The sequence below is a fragment of the Notamacropus eugenii genome, chromosome 3 (genome assembly GCF_028372415.1).
Source record: "Notamacropus eugenii isolate mMacEug1 chromosome 3, mMacEug1.pri_v2, whole genome shotgun sequence".
Lineage (NCBI taxonomy): Eukaryota > Metazoa > Chordata > Mammalia > Diprotodontia > Macropodidae > Notamacropus > Notamacropus eugenii.
Genome location: NC_092874.1, coordinates 301,273,093 through 301,287,918, shown reverse-complemented (window position 1 = coordinate 301,287,918; position 14,826 = coordinate 301,273,093). Strand labels below are relative to the sequence as shown.

General features: G+C 49.6%; 1 protein-coding gene and 1 long non-coding RNA gene across 3 annotated transcripts in view; one reads left to right on the top strand and one right to left on the bottom strand.

The window, feature by feature from the left end:
• The window catches only part of NFAM1 (NFAT activating protein with ITAM motif 1), a 19,003-nt gene extending 14,220 nt beyond the window's left edge, over positions 1-4,783 (top strand). The window contains exons 5-6 of the mRNA XM_072596319.1: positions 2,105-2,191; positions 4,600-4,783. Coding sequence (XP_072452420.1) covers positions 2,105-2,191; positions 4,600-4,653 — 141 coding nt within the window. The 3' untranslated portion in view covers positions 4,654-4,783. The remainder of the gene's footprint in view (positions 1-2,104; positions 2,192-4,599) is intronic.
• LOC140496506 (uncharacterized) overlaps positions 1-14,826 on the bottom strand; it is a 22,339-nt gene extending 7,513 nt beyond the window's left edge. The window contains exons 1-2 of one of the 2 annotated variants that reach the window (XR_011964280.1): positions 14,561-14,826; positions 5,045-5,239 (exon numbers count right to left, since the gene is read on the bottom strand). This is a non-coding gene — a long non-coding RNA (uncharacterized lncRNA). Of the gene's footprint in view, positions 1-5,044; positions 5,240-14,454 lie in introns of both variants that reach the window. The other variant, XR_011964279.1, reaches the window with a different exon arrangement.

Sequence of the window (14,826 nt, the reverse complement as noted above, 5' to 3'; positions counted from 1 at the left end):
GGGCACAAGCAGTGGCACCTGACTGGCCTGCCTGGGGGCACTCAGCCACTAGAAATGGGTGGATTCTTCAGCTGGTGGTCTAGAATAATCCTGTCCTGCCACCCAATGCCCAGTGGCTGACAGAGGGAGGCAAGGCACCACTCATCGGCAGCACGGTTGTTACCATGATTATCTTTGCTTTCTCTCAGAGGAGCCAGGACCACAGGGGACCCAGAGGGCAATGGGAGACATGAGGAGGCTGTTAATAGACTGCCAACCATAAGCCAAGCTGATTTATCCATGGGAAGAAACAGCAACAAGTCTTCAAGGATATGGGACCAGGAAGGAAGTTGGGCTGGTCACTTAGCAAGAGGGAGGGAGGCTTAGGACTGCCCTTCAGTCATTCCCATCGACCACTGACAGAGATATTGTGGATAACCTGGGAGTCACAAAGGAGGAAACGGGTGGTGACTTGTACAAGAGAAAGGACTGCTCCAAGGAAGGGTCCATGAGCCCAGCAAAGCATGGATTTATCATTATCACTGGGGCTGCTATTGGGTTCAGGGGATACCATGACCAAAAATTCACTGACTAAGGGCCAGTCTCTGGTGAGGGAGCTCTCTGCAGCTAGCTGGGACCCTAAGCTATTTCCACCTTCTCATTGTATAAGAATGACCTTCAGGAAACCAGGGTGCTCCAGAGCCATGATGAAGCACACCCAGAGTCAGGACTTGTGTCTGTCACGTCCAGGCAAGCAGTGTGAGACATGTAAATATACCCTCAAATCAACTTTTAAGGCCGAATTCAGTCAAGGGGAGAAATGGGGATACCAGTCCTTCTGGGCAAACCCCAGGGCACAGCAAGCCCGTTCTGAAGTGGGTTGGCCGTGGGATGAAGCCAGATTAGGAATTCACCTAGGACAGGCCAGCTAGAAGGGAGAAGTAATTTTAAGTAATTATGTGTGATCACCAGTAATTATCAATTATCAGTAATTAAGTAATTATCAATAATTCCTATGACACTGAAACAGCACAAGGGGCAGCTGGGGGTGCCATGGTGCACAGAGCACTGGGCTTGGAATCAGGAAAACTCTTCTTCCTGAGTTCAAATTCCACCTCAGATACTTACTAGCTGTGTGACCCTGGACCAGTCACTTAACTCTGTTGTCTCAGTTTTCTTATCTGTAGGATAAGCTGGAGAAGACGATGGCAAACCACTCTAGCACCTTTGCCAAGAAAACCCCTAACAGGGTCACAGAATCAAATGAACAACAAATATAATCAGAACCCTCTTAATTTATCACCCTAGGATAAATTCCTGATTGCCCCACCTGGTTATGGCTCTGGGGATCAGCACCCTCCGGCTTACACATATTCCCCAGTCTAATAATCTGCTCCAAATTCAAGATACTCTGTGGGTCTGCTACATGCCTTCAAGCCCCTACCAATGTAGACGCTTAGTGCGCAAAGAGAACTTTGTTCCAAGTAGAGGCACGTAGTGAATTAGCATACTAGGAAAAGTAGTTATGGGACATTTCTCCCACAGACAGAAATTCTCCATCAGTGGGAAGGATGGATGTGGGAAGGAGACCTGCTTGCAGGGGCACATTCCTAGGAGACAGTATTTGCTGTGTATTATCTCTTTGGCTCCTCAGTCAAAATCCTGGAAGGTAAATGCTGCGATAATCCCCATTTTCAGTTGGGAAAACTGAGTCTCATCTTAAATGACTTGACAAGCATCACAAAATTGTAAAGCATCCAAGGCAGAATTTGAACCCAGGTTTCCTGACAGCATAGTCTCTCTGGGCCTCAGTTTCCTTCCCTGTCAAAACAGACAACCTAAAGTCTCTTCCAGAATGAAATCCTATGGTTCTAAGAGCCGTTAGTCACCAGTGAAGAGTAGGCTGACGTGCTGGGAAAACCTGGGTGGGATCTTCAGGTCACACCCTTGGCCTGGAAACAGGGCCACCTGCTGGGAATGCCAAGCATCATTCCGTACTGTACTGGTTCCTGCCTGGCCTGGGGCCCAGGATCAGCCCATGGACATCCGGATGTGAGACGAATGGATTCAGGAGAAAGTCTTGGGTTCCATTCCAACCCTTCCCTTGTCTCTGTCTCCCCTGCAGGCTCTTCAGTCCCACCAGACTGAGGTCTATGACTGTCTTCAGAATGATGTCAGCGTCCCTCCATCTGAAGGGAGCCCGCCAACCCAGGTACCATCTTTGTATGAAGCTGAGGCTATTGCCAGAGCTGGGGGTGGAGCTAGAGTGCAGAGGAAGAGGGCAGCAGCTGTGGCCACTGACCCTGAGGAGGGTACCAGCCTTTCCTGGGCCTCCCCCTTGCCTTCCCCTAGTCTAGGCTGCTGGACTGGTCTTTTTAAATAGTCCTTTTCACTTAAAGTGCCAGGCCTGGAGTCAGGAGGACCTGAGTTCAAATGTGAGCTCAGACACTAGTTGTGTGACCCTGGACAAGTCACTTAACTACTCTCTGTTTCAGTTTTTTATCTGTAAAATGGGGATGGTAATAGCACTTACGTCCCAGAGTTGTTATAAAGATCAAATGACATAATAAGTGTAAAGCCCTTAACACAGTGCTTAATAGAGGCCTGTTCCTCTCCTTTCTCCCCTTATCACTTAAGTGCCGGTGGCTAGGACGAGAAAGTTCATCTATTGAGTAGCTATTAAATGCCTCCCGGACCAGATTAACTGACTGGGAGGTGTGGGACCTCACACAGTTCACTTGTCTCCTGTGAGGCCCACTTTCGCACCTATAAAATGGGGTGAAAGGAGAAACACCGCCTATCCCACTCAGGTATGATGAGACCCAGGTGAGGCCAGTAGACCTTGGCTCAAAAGCTTTCCCCCAAAGGCTGCTGGATCACACGGACTGCCTTGGCTTCCAGGCACCAGGACCAAAGGCATCTCTGGCTGGATGAGAAGCTCAAAGAGAATTGGAGCAGACTTGATTCTTGCTTCAGCTCTAGCCACACTACAAAGCCCAGCCTCCGGCACTCTATTCAGCATCTTCTGTGGCAATTCCTAATTAGTTCTCAAAAGATTCCCCTCTTGGAAAGGACGATTTCCCCATTTCTAGGACGTGCAATGTCAGAGCTGGGAGGGGCCTTAAAATAGAACCTGAGAGCTGGGAGGGGCCTTAGGACTGGGGAGGTCAGGGCTGGGAGTAGAAAGAACCCTGGCTCTGGTCTCTGGAGTCAGAGAATCAGGGTTCAAATTCCATTTCTGCCACCTATGTGACTTTGATCAGTCATTTAATCTCCCTGAGCCTCAGTTTCCCCCTTTGTCTAATGAGGGGATTGTCTTCTGAGGTCTGCCATCCATGATCCATGAACATAGACTGTCCAAACTGAAAGCGCCCTCTCTAGCTCCATTCTCCAGCCACACCTTCAGCTCAGGTCAGGGCTAGGATTTAAACCTAGCTCTCTGGGCTCCTGGTCTCTGGCTTATTTCACTAGCCCCTGCACTCTCCAAGCAGGACTGGGTCATTTCTGTGGCTGCTCTCACAGCCCTGCAGATTCCAGACTGCATGTATGAGGCAGGGACCAGCTGTTGCCAAAATGTTGTCTTCTCCATCTTTTCACTCAGTAGGATTAGGTCCTGAGTAAATGTTTGTTGAATGAATGAATGACTATTTGTAAACGACAGTAACTCACTATCTAGTCAATGCCTACTCTATACAGAGGCCCCGTATTCAGTCCTAGAGGGTCCAAGACAATAGAGACCAGCCTTGTCCTCAAGGGGCTTCTACTGCTGATGGGGAAATGAAGATGGATACAAATCCATCTTTGTGGGAAACAAAGTAGCACAGAATACCCACATAAGGGAAGTCAGAGAGACCTGGGAGATTTTTAGGATGGAGCAATGATGTCCTGATGAGGAAATCCAAGAAGGCTTCATGGAGAAGGTGTCCGCGTTGGACATCTATTCCAATCCTCTAACTTTAGTGACGAAACAATTGAGGCCCAGAGTGAGCGATAAAATGGGATCAGATCCAGGACCAGGGGCAACGTGGTATCCTCAATAAGATGGAGGTCACGTTCAGAAATAAAGTTGGGACGTTGGATCCCCTTGGTGTAGATGTCCATCACAGTTGAAAATTGTCTGGAATTAGAGCCCTAATTTCATTGGGCCTGGAGTCAGGAAGATCTGAATTCTATCTGGCCTCAGACAATCACCAGCTGTGTGACTCTAGGCAGGTCCCTTAACCTCTGTTTGCCTCAGTTTCCTCATCTATAAAATGGAGATAATAATACCTTCCAGGGTGGTTGTGAGGATTGATTGAGATCGTATTTGTCCAGCCCTTAGCCCAATACCTGACACATAGTAGGTACTATAAAAATGTTAGCTATACCCATTTTACAGATGAGGTCCCAGAAAGACTCAGTCACTTGCTCAGGGTCACAGTGTCACTTAACTCCAAGGCTGGCAGTTTCTCCCCTCAGCTCCTTCAGTCATGTGGAGTTGCCCCCCCACCTACTATATCTGCTCCAATTTCAAAACCTCCCAGAATTACTCCTTACAAGAGCTCCTAAAAATCATTCCATTTGGCAAATTAATATCTCTCCAAATTTTTCTCATTATTGTTGTTGCTGCTTATTTTGAAGGGACAGCACCACATGGGAGGAGAAGAGCTTAATGCAATCTATGAGAATTTCTAGAGAAGGTCTCACCAGAGAAGGTGGGTTCCTTCTCCTTTTGCCCACATTCAAGGATAGGACTCGGGGTCAGTGTCCTGGGACTCTGCTGCTGTCACTGCTGTGTTGGGGATGCAGACTGCTGCATGCATCCTGGTGTCCACCGGGACACAGCCCCGATGCGCTTTTGAGTTCCCCGAGAGGGTGCATCTTCCTCTCCCTCCTCCCTTCCCCTTCTCAGCATCCCCAGCCCTCTGAGGAATTCCATGCCTTCTCCAACACTGAGTTCAGAAGGCATCTACATGGACCACCTCTTATCATCTCATGCACATGCAGTACTCTCCACCTTCTCCACCAACTACAGAGAAGTCAGGAGAATTCTCTGTTACTTACTGTGTGACCATGAGCAACTCACCTAAACTCTTTGATCCTTGGCTTCCTCAGCTGTAGAACAGGAATCGTGACCCCTGTCACGCTTCTCTCATGGGCTTTGTTTTCAGAGGCAGCACAGTGGAATGGTTCAAGTGCTGGACCCGAAGTCTGGAAGACTCATGCCTCTGACACTTACCACTTGATCACAGATAGGTCACTCAATCTCCTTAATACTCATCTGTAAAAAAAGAGGAATATGGATGAGCCAGCATCCGGGCTCTCCTTGGGCCCTAAACCTATTATCCATGACTAAATAAGACAATGAATGCACAGCTACCTTATAAACATAGAAAATGTTATTAATAATGCCACTAATCCACTTGTCTAGAATCACCAAGAGCTGAATCACATTGTTGGTATAAGGGTCATAAATTCCATTTTATGGCCATTCCCATCACAAATTCCAATTTTTCCCCCTTGGGAACGATGACGTCCAGGTTGCCCTAATGGTGTCATGTGAGGAGTCTCCAAGAAGTAGCAGGTTTTGAAAAATGTTGGGGACAATCCCCTGAAGGATAGGACACTGGCTTGGAGGAAACACATGATCTGGAGGCTGAGAGCAGTTAGCTGAGAAGATGTGGGAAGGAAATTCCTCCTGTGTCCTGAGTGCCTGGGGGCAGCTAGGTGGTATAGTGGATAGTGCACTGGGCCTGAATTCAAATCCAGCCTCAGACACTCACTAACTCTGTGACCTTGGGAAAGTCATTTCACTCTATTTGCCTCAATTTCCTCATTTGTAAAATGAGCTGGAGAAAGAAATGGTAAACCTCTCCAGCATCTTTGTCAAGAAAATCCCAAATGGGGTCACAGAGAATCAGATACAGCTGAAAATGACTGAACAACAAATACCTGAATGCCAGCATTTCCGCTGAGCCTAGGTGTGTGACAGCCTGTGGTTCATTGCTCACCCAGTTCCTGGGCTGAACAGCGCTGATGAGCCTACGGTTCAGTACTGGGTTTAGTTCCCTAGAGTGACATTGAGTTTCCATAGCATTCCTTGGTGAGTGACTGATATATCCCCTTCCTGCTGAGTTGGTGATATAGTATGATTAATCAGACACTGAGATTAGTGCTCCCTGGGAGACAAATGTGGGGGCAACAGAAATTTGGAAATGGGTGCCAAGAGCATTTACTCTCTGATTTAATTCCCTGTTATTGTCAAGTTATTCAGTTCCATTAAATGCTTTTGCTTTAAATTCATTGTTGTCTGGTCTGGTCGTCCAAAAGAAGCACCAGCGGGGGCTCTTGAGCTATGAATTTGAATCGGTGCTTACCCCAACAGTACCTCGGTCCTAAGTGTAGCTGAGGAGAGGCTATCCTCAGGGGACCTCGTGGCTACATTATTACCACCCCCTTCTTGCATTATCTCAGCTGCACTATTGTAATCTCTGAACTTCCACTGATAATGTCGCTTCTCTCTAATGATGCTTGGGAAGATTTTGTGGAGATAAGGTTCGTGCTTCAGATAGATACAGGATTAGGAGACCTCTGAGCTCCCTTCCAACTCTGTGTTTTATGATCTCCCTTCTTAAGGCTCTGTTGGGGGCTGGCTAGGGGTAAGCTTCCCATTAATCAAACCAAAAATCCTTTCTCTCTGCTTCAAGCTGCTTTCCCAAGAAGATCTGGTGTTCCCACTCTCTTTCTTCCACCGCCATGGTCCTGTCCACTCTCCTCAGTCACACTGCCCCAAGGTCTGTTCATCCACTTGTCACACCATCCCACACATAGAACCAAGAGCTATCTCCTTCCCATTACAAATCTTTACCACTGTGTTTCCTGGGATGAACTGGAGGGAGAAGTGCCACATATACTGAAATATCCAGAACAGCATTGTTGTGGTAAGAAAATATTAGAAACAAAGTGAGTGCTCATCCATTGGGGAATGATGGAACAAGTTGGGGGTATCTCACTAGGATCAAATACGATTATGGAATATGGAATGATAGGTACAAGGAATCCTGAAAGACCCTTGTTTGAATGGACACAGAACAAAACAAGCAGAAGCAGGGAAGGAACACACAAGATGACCACCAGATTGGAAAAAAAAAAAAGCAATTCTAAGAGGTAACAGAATCTGAAACGATGCCAGGACCCGTCTGGACTGCAAGGGCTGGTGATGAAGCACACCTTCCTCTTGGTGGAGAGGTGGTGGTCTACACGTGCAGAATGAGGTATACATGCCTGCTGTGGTCAATATGTTGATACGTTTTACCTGAATGATTATCTTTTACAGCTAGAGGCTACCTGGGTGGTAAATGTTAGATAAATTAAAGCATATCACTTCAACATAGTGAGAGCACTAGGTTTGGTGTGAGAGGAGCTCGATTCCAATCTTGCCTTTTCAAATGATTAGCTGTGGGACCTTGGGCAAGTCACTTCTTGGGTCTGGGCTTGTATAAAATGAGAGTTGGGGCCCAATCCTCAGATCCTAAGTGAATTCACCAAGGAAACCCTGCAGCATGCAGGCTTGAGACTTAGAGATGGGCCATGACTCAGTCCAAGTCACTCAGCACATTAGTGCCTTGGTCCAGAAAGAGGGATCATGGCAGAGTGGAAAGCCTGCTGGACTTTTAAGTCAGAAGGAGGATCTGGTTTCAAATCTCATCTCTGCTGCTTGCTACCTCTGTGACCTTCTCTGGGCTTCAGTTTCCTCATCTGTCAGACGGGGAGGGGGTGTTGTATTAGATGACTTCTGGGATCTCTTATGGTTCTAAATCTATGATCCTAAGTGACTTAACCCTGTTGGGCCTCAGTTTCCTCCTCTGTAAAATCAGAAGTTAGGATTGGGTGGCCCCTGAGGGCCTCCCTTTCAGCTATACATCAATGATCTTGAGCCAGTTAACCTCTGGCCTCAATGCTCAGTTTTAAATCTAGGCTTCTATAAATCCAATCTCCTGGGCCAGCTCATGCTTAGCCACTGTGGTCACTGGGACCTGCCTCCTGAACTTGCCTGGGGCTGGAGATGCAATAGGGCAGGGCATCAGGGTTGCCCCTAGCCCAGGCTGTGAGGGAATGCAGGAAAGCACTTTGGTCCAGCTGATAATGCCCAGAATGGCCCCCGAGGCTCACCAGGTGTCATCCTGGGGCCTTGGTCATGGCCTCCTGGCTAGGCTCCAAGGCAAGGGCCCTGGATCTGGAGTTCTCACCCCTGACATCTCACAAGGAACAGTTTCCTCCCAGTCCAGATCCAACAAACATCTCAGAGTCATATTAAGATCAAAAGATTTAGGGCTGGAAAGGGACCTGGGGCATCATCCAAGTCAGCTCCCTGAACCTGGGTTCAAATCCTCTCCCTGCCCTTTAATGAATGCTGGGTGACCCTGAGCCAGCCCCTGAACCCTTTTGAACCCCAGAAAGGCCTGCAATGGGAAAGATTAGACCCCGAGAGCCCTTCCGAGGGATTGATGATCCCCTGAACCTAAAACCAACTATCCTTGCACTGGGAGATGGGGATAGAAGGAGCAGTTCTTTGGGGGACAGAGGGAAGTCCAGGGTCCTGAGTACAGAGCCAGGCAGGGGGAGCAGGAAGGCTGGGGGGCCTCCTGGCCTCTCTGGGCAAGGCCCTCAGTCAGGATGGTGGAGTTGGAAGAAGGCTGAGACATCACCCTCTGGTGGGAGGAAATGGGTCCCAAGAGAGCAGAAGTGAGTGGACCCAGGCCTCTTCAGGTGAGTGGACTCAGTTCCTCTGATCCAAACATCATCCCCATTTTGTGAATGAGGGAGAGAAGGCACTTGTTTGAGCTTGAATGGCTAGCTCAAGGAAAGCCTTTCCTGGCTCGAATCTACCAGATACTGGAGTGGGTTTCCAGTTCTGCCTTATGACTCCTCTCAAAGCCTCAGTTTCCTCCTCTGTTCCATGAGGGGGTTGGCCATGGACTGCAAACCTGTCTAATTTTAGTGCGTTGTCTCTCAAACAAAGGCCAACATGGTGCCAGGGGTTCTCCTTTCCCATGGAGTCATTGTGTCAAGGGAGGAGTCAAGACCAAGGGTCCAGGAGCTGGTGAGAGGAGGGGGAAGTTTCATTGGCAGCAGCAGGAAAGGCAGCCTGCACCTGAAGAGGAAGACCAGGTTGTGGATGAGGTCAGACAGCAGCAAGAGCATCTGGCAGAGGCTGGCAAGAGCATCAGGCAAAGGCTGGTGGGAGCATCAGGAAGAGGCTGGAGGGCTGGGGAGAGGAAGGCAGCCAGCTGGGAGTGGGGAGATCATCTTGGCAGGGCCAGCATGGGATGGCAGCCACCGTGACAAGTTTCTGATTTAGCTCAAATCTCCCCAGGATCAATAGGGCTGAGTTTGGCTCAGAGGGGAGTGGCTGCTGGGATCCCGGCAGGCTGGATGACACACCCAAGTTCTTAGCTCATTATTATTGTTGCCATCACTAATGGAGTGTCAGTGGTTGGGGAGATAGTGACCAGGATGAGGTGGGTGGTCTCTTCATCTCCAGGGTGGAAAAGTCCTTTCCCTTCAGCTACCTTGATAGGTGATAGGCCCCTCCACATCTGGCTGGTTCTTGAAGTCAGATGCCAACCTGAAAACTTTCCAGCTTTTTCCGGGCCTTGCAGACGCTTGTGGGCACAGTGGGCAGGGAGACCCACTGTGCCCATTTGTCAGATGGGGAAGCTATGTTTCAGAGAAGCCAAGAAATTCACCCCGAGTGGCATAGAGATTCAGTGGCAGGGCTGGGTACTAGTCTGGAAGCTTTCAAAGTCTATGTGGGACATTCTTTCCATGACACAAGCTGTCTTGAGGGAAAGGTGATGGACCAAAGCTGAGCAGTCCCAAGACTACTCAGGCATCATGGGGGCACTTCTTAGGTAATAGCTGTATACAGTAACCAGGGCCAAGGTACTGGAGTGCTTAAGGTGCCAAGTGGTCATGAAGAGATCACTGGCTCAGAAAATGTGACTTCTCATCCTCTCCTGTCCAGTCATGAGCTGAGGAGAGGTGAGTTCACTGCCCCTATCTAAATCTGTTCCCTGTCATGGAAAATTAGGGGACTGGACTAGAAGTCACTAATATTCCTTTGAACTCTCACCTTCCCTGTTCTAAATAAGGCCCCTCCCAGCCCTGACTGTTAGGAATGCAGGTATCCCTCATTCTATATAAACTCAGTCTAGTTGTACCTCACAGAATGACTAACTCAAGGCATTACTTTATTTTACAGAATTTAAAACTTTAAATTTCCAGCCTCAAATCCCTAGAGCATCAAAGGGGATGCTCAGAGACTGACTAGTCAGAGGGAAAAGTGATTTCAACCCCTTGGATGTCTTTACTGGTAAGCATGAATGCCCAGTATGTCCCTGGGTTGGCCTTCAGACACTGGCCACCAAATACTTATTGTACTCAGCAATGTCCAAGTGCTATGTCGAGTAAAAGGCAGAATTACTAAGTGTCAGGGCTGGGAGGGGCCCAGGAACAGGGGATGGCAGGGCTGTGAGGGAGCTTAGATCTCAGAGTCAGAGGGGAAAAGAACCTTAGGACATGGGTTGTTAGTGCTAGAAAGGGCCTTCAAACACATTAGGAACACCAGGTTCCAATCCTGTCTCTGGCCATACCTTTGTGACCTTGGGCAAGTCACTAGATCTCTTGGGCCTCAGTTTCCTCCTTTCTAAATGAGGGGCTTGCACCAGATGATCTCTGCTTCTAGCTCTAGATCAGTGATTCAGACTGATCCCTTCTCCAGCTGAGGAGCAATGACCAGGCCTGCCTCACATTGTGGAATCATAACACTTCTACAAAGTTGTAGATAAATGGAATTTTTGGAAATGGAATCCTGTTTTAATATTGTTGGACAATTCCAGCCCAAGGTAAATACATCCTTTTTATGAAATGCTGAATCACCTTTTTAGTGTGCTTTGTGCTCCTGGACTTCTCCAGTGCTGCTTTGTTAGAACAAAGGTCCAGTCTCACAGTGTGAAGCTGTTCAACTATTTCTGGCACAGCAGCCTTGGATTCACAAGTGAGAACTGAGAGCATCCCTTTAAACTGCAGAAGGGAGTTTTCTCTGAGGAAAATGTGATTACAACTGGAGTTTGTCAGAGAGGTTCCAGTGAGAGAGTACCTGAAGCCAAGCACAAAGTGCCTAGGAGATCCTCTCAGATGCTCTAAGGACTAAAGACTGAGCTGGGATCCCTGCTGACAGGCAGACATTGGAGGGATCAGGGTGCTTTCCCAAGCTCTGTGGCCCAGTCACCAGTGATAAGGTCATGGCAGCACTTTAAGAAAATCACTTTGGCTATTTGGGAGTGGGATAGACAGGAGTAGGGAGACACTCAAACCAGAGAAACTGATCAGAAGGATGGAGGTGAGAGGTGATGAGGGATTGGATGTGGATGGTGGCTGGGAGAAGATCTTGGGCTTGGAGGCAGGAGAAATGGCAAGAGGTGATGACTGACTGAAGATGTGGGTTGAGAACAAGGAAGGCAGCCAGGGTGACACCACAGCTATGTATCCAAGATACTGGGAGAGGGGTGGTGCTGTTGGAAAGAGGGAAGTTTGGGAGAGAGGAAGAGAATGAATCCAGTTCTGGACATGTTGAGATGTCTCTGGGACATCCAGTTAGATATGGCCAACAGGCATTTAGTGAAATGGGATGAAGCCTGGGGGAGAGATAGAGGTTTGGAATTGGACACTGAGGTCTGTGACTCATTTACATAGAGATAGACATTAAAAGAGAGGGTGGGAGGAAGAGAAAAAGAGAGGAAGAAGAGAGAGGAGAGGAAGAGAGGGGGAGGGAGGGAAGGAGAAAGAGAGAGAGAAAGAGAGAAAGAGAAAGAGAGAGAGAGAGAGAGAGAGAGCCAGAACAGAACCCTGGGAAACACTCACAGTTTGGGGGCATGATATGAAGAGCCAGCAAAGGCAGCCAGATTGGAAGGAAGAGAGCCAGGAGGGAGCAGTCATGAAAACACAGAGAAGGGAATGCTCAGGAGTGTCTGAGGCTACTGAGAGGTCCAGCAGGCTGAGGGCTAAGGAAAGCTGGTCAACTTTGGTCATAAAGCAGTCCCTGGTAACCACAGGGGGCATTTCAGGGGATGGAGGAGGCCAGAAGCAGACTGTCAGGGGCTGGGCAGAGGGAGAGGAAAGGCAGCCAAGGGCACCAGGCTGGGGCTTTTGGGAGGTTAGCTGAGAAAAGGAGACATAACTTGGGATGGTCATAGGACCTAGTGAAGATGTTTTTAAGGGTTAGGGAGATTTGGGGGTATTTTCAGGCAGTAAAGAAGGAGCCAGTTGAGAGGACGAGGTCAGAGATTGGAGAGATGAGGAAGGATGGAGAGAGGATCTGCTGGAGCAGGCAGGAGGGAAGGGATCATGGGCCAAGTGGAGAAGCTGCCCTCAGGAAAGAAAAGAGCCCCTTCTTTGCCAGACAAAGGAAGAAAAGAGGAGGTTGAGGGGCTCTCAGTGAACAGAGTCCATGGTAGACTGTCTCAGTTTACTCAGTCTTCAGCCCAGAGAGAGCTGGGGGAGCCTCCAGGAGGCCTAGGCCTCTCTCCCAAGCCAGCTGCCTCCACGATGTGCCAGTCACTTCGAGGGCCCTAGGCTATAAGTGTGGAAACACCCTCCCTCAGCCTCCCCCTGGCTCAGGAGGGCAGAGCAGAGGGCCAAGATGCCCAGCAGAAGCCAGCGCTCACAAAGGTCCCCCTGGCAGTGAGTCCCAGGAACAGATCCTTCCTGCCTGGATGACACTGGGTGAGACACCAAACTGCTCTGGCCCTCAGTCTCCTCCTTTGTTCTGAAGTCTTGGCATCTCTAAATCTGGCAAAGATTCAATGAAATCAGAGGGGCTTCTCAGAGATCATCAGTCTAGCCCCCTCTGTTTTACAGATGGGGAAACAGAGGCTCAGAGTGCTTATCAAAAACAGTCTCTGTCCCCACAGAGCTGTAGGAGATGACATGGCCATACAGAGGTAGGATAAGGTAGCTGGAGAGAGGGAGGGCCAAGTGAAATCCGTGTTGCTAGTGGTTTGGGGAGAAGGCCAGGCTGACTTGGGGAATCAGGAGAAAGTGGAACTTGAGATGAACTGTGAAGGAGAGGAGTCATTCTGAGAGATGGAAGTGAGGGAGGAGTGCCTTCCAGGCATTGGGCAAAGGCAGGGAGGCCAGAAATAGGAATGCTGTCTAGTTTTTGCCAGTTTATGCTTGCTGCATTTGTTGTCAAAGTAACTGGATGAACATTTGTCGAGAAGGGACTCTGCTCAGGGATGGGTACATACAAATAAGAAGGACATCATTTCGGCCCTCAAAGTACTTCCTTTGTACACATGCAGAGTGGGATCACAGGTAGAATGGGAGGGAGGGAGGGAGGCATAAGTGGTTAGCTTTCCTGGTAAGGCTGTTTTCTGAGGACTACAGAAGCCGAGACCTCTGCCCTCTGCCCTCACAGCTAGGATGCCCTCTGGCCTCTCCTCAGCTTTCTCAGGCACCCAGAGGTCTCTCTTGAGCATTTCACATCCCCAGGCTCCTCAGGTAAAAATGAGGGACTCGAGCTGTCAGAGACAATGAATACTCCTCCGGCTGTCTGGCCAGCCCCTGAAGGCCTTCAGGCTGGCCCCTGAGCCCTCAGGACTTTCTGCTGGGGCATCTGCAGTCCCCTCCTTTGGAAGATGGCTGGATGGCTCAATGGACACCATCTTTGGGATGCTAAACGTCAGGGTCCTGAGAGCAGGTCCAAGGTTCCTGAGTTTGGGTTCAAGGTCTCATGTTGGGTCCTCCAGGGAAGCCTGTACCCACTTCCCTCAGCTAGTATCCCCTTTTTAGTGGTGCTACTTCTCCGTTTTCAGAGCGATTTTACATCATAATCTCATCAGAACTTCAGAGCACTCTGAGGGGAGGGAGGCACTGCCCCCATTCAGTCAGCCTATCAATCAGCTGACAAGCATTATTAAGAGCCCATTCCTGCAGCAGGCCCCTGTGCTAGGGGCTGGGGATACAGACAGAAACCGAGGGAAGTCGCCCCTGCCCTCATTCCCAGCAAGGCCTTAGCCTGTAAAGTCAGACCATGGGACTGGATGGCTTTAAACGACAGCTCCCAGCAGCCTCCCTGGCTCATCCATGCACCTCAGTGTTGGGAAAACTACAAGAATCCCCCTTCCCTTTCATGGCTGCCCACCAGTATCCTTAAAAATATAGGGACATGACTTAATTAACTCCCCTCCCCGTGGGGATCCGCACTGAGGCCCTAAGCTCAGTCTTGGGGGCCCTGGGAGGGTGACTGGCACAGGGTCACACAGCAGGGACAGGCAAGGACAAGTCTGAAACCTAGGCTTTCCTGGATCCAGATTCATGCTTTGCCCTGGGCCTCCGTCAATCCCTTGGCTGGGTGGCCCTGGCTGGACAAGTCACAGCCCCTTTGTGCCTCAGTATCCCCATTTGTAAAGCGGCCCTCCCGGAGGAGCCCACCTTAAAGCCCGAAATCAACAACCGTCATTAGGACGAGTCTCGGCCATGTTGCACCGGGAGGTCGGTCAGGGCAGAACGCAGTGCTCAGCACACAGCAGGTGCTTACTCAGTGCTTACTGCCTCGCCGTGGGAGAAGCCCCACGGTGTGCTCTCCAGCCTTGGGGATCCCTGAGGCCTCCCCGATCTTTTCTCCAGGGTTCCTTCCTCTTTCCATCGGGAGCCAGGCAGGTCAGAGAGCAGGAGCAAGGCGGCGCCCCTCCCCCGCCGCGATCTGCAGACCTGGGCACACAAGCCCTCTACATTTGCACGCGCGCGCACACTCACACATATGCACACATATGCACACACGCACGCACACCCACAAGCGCGCAC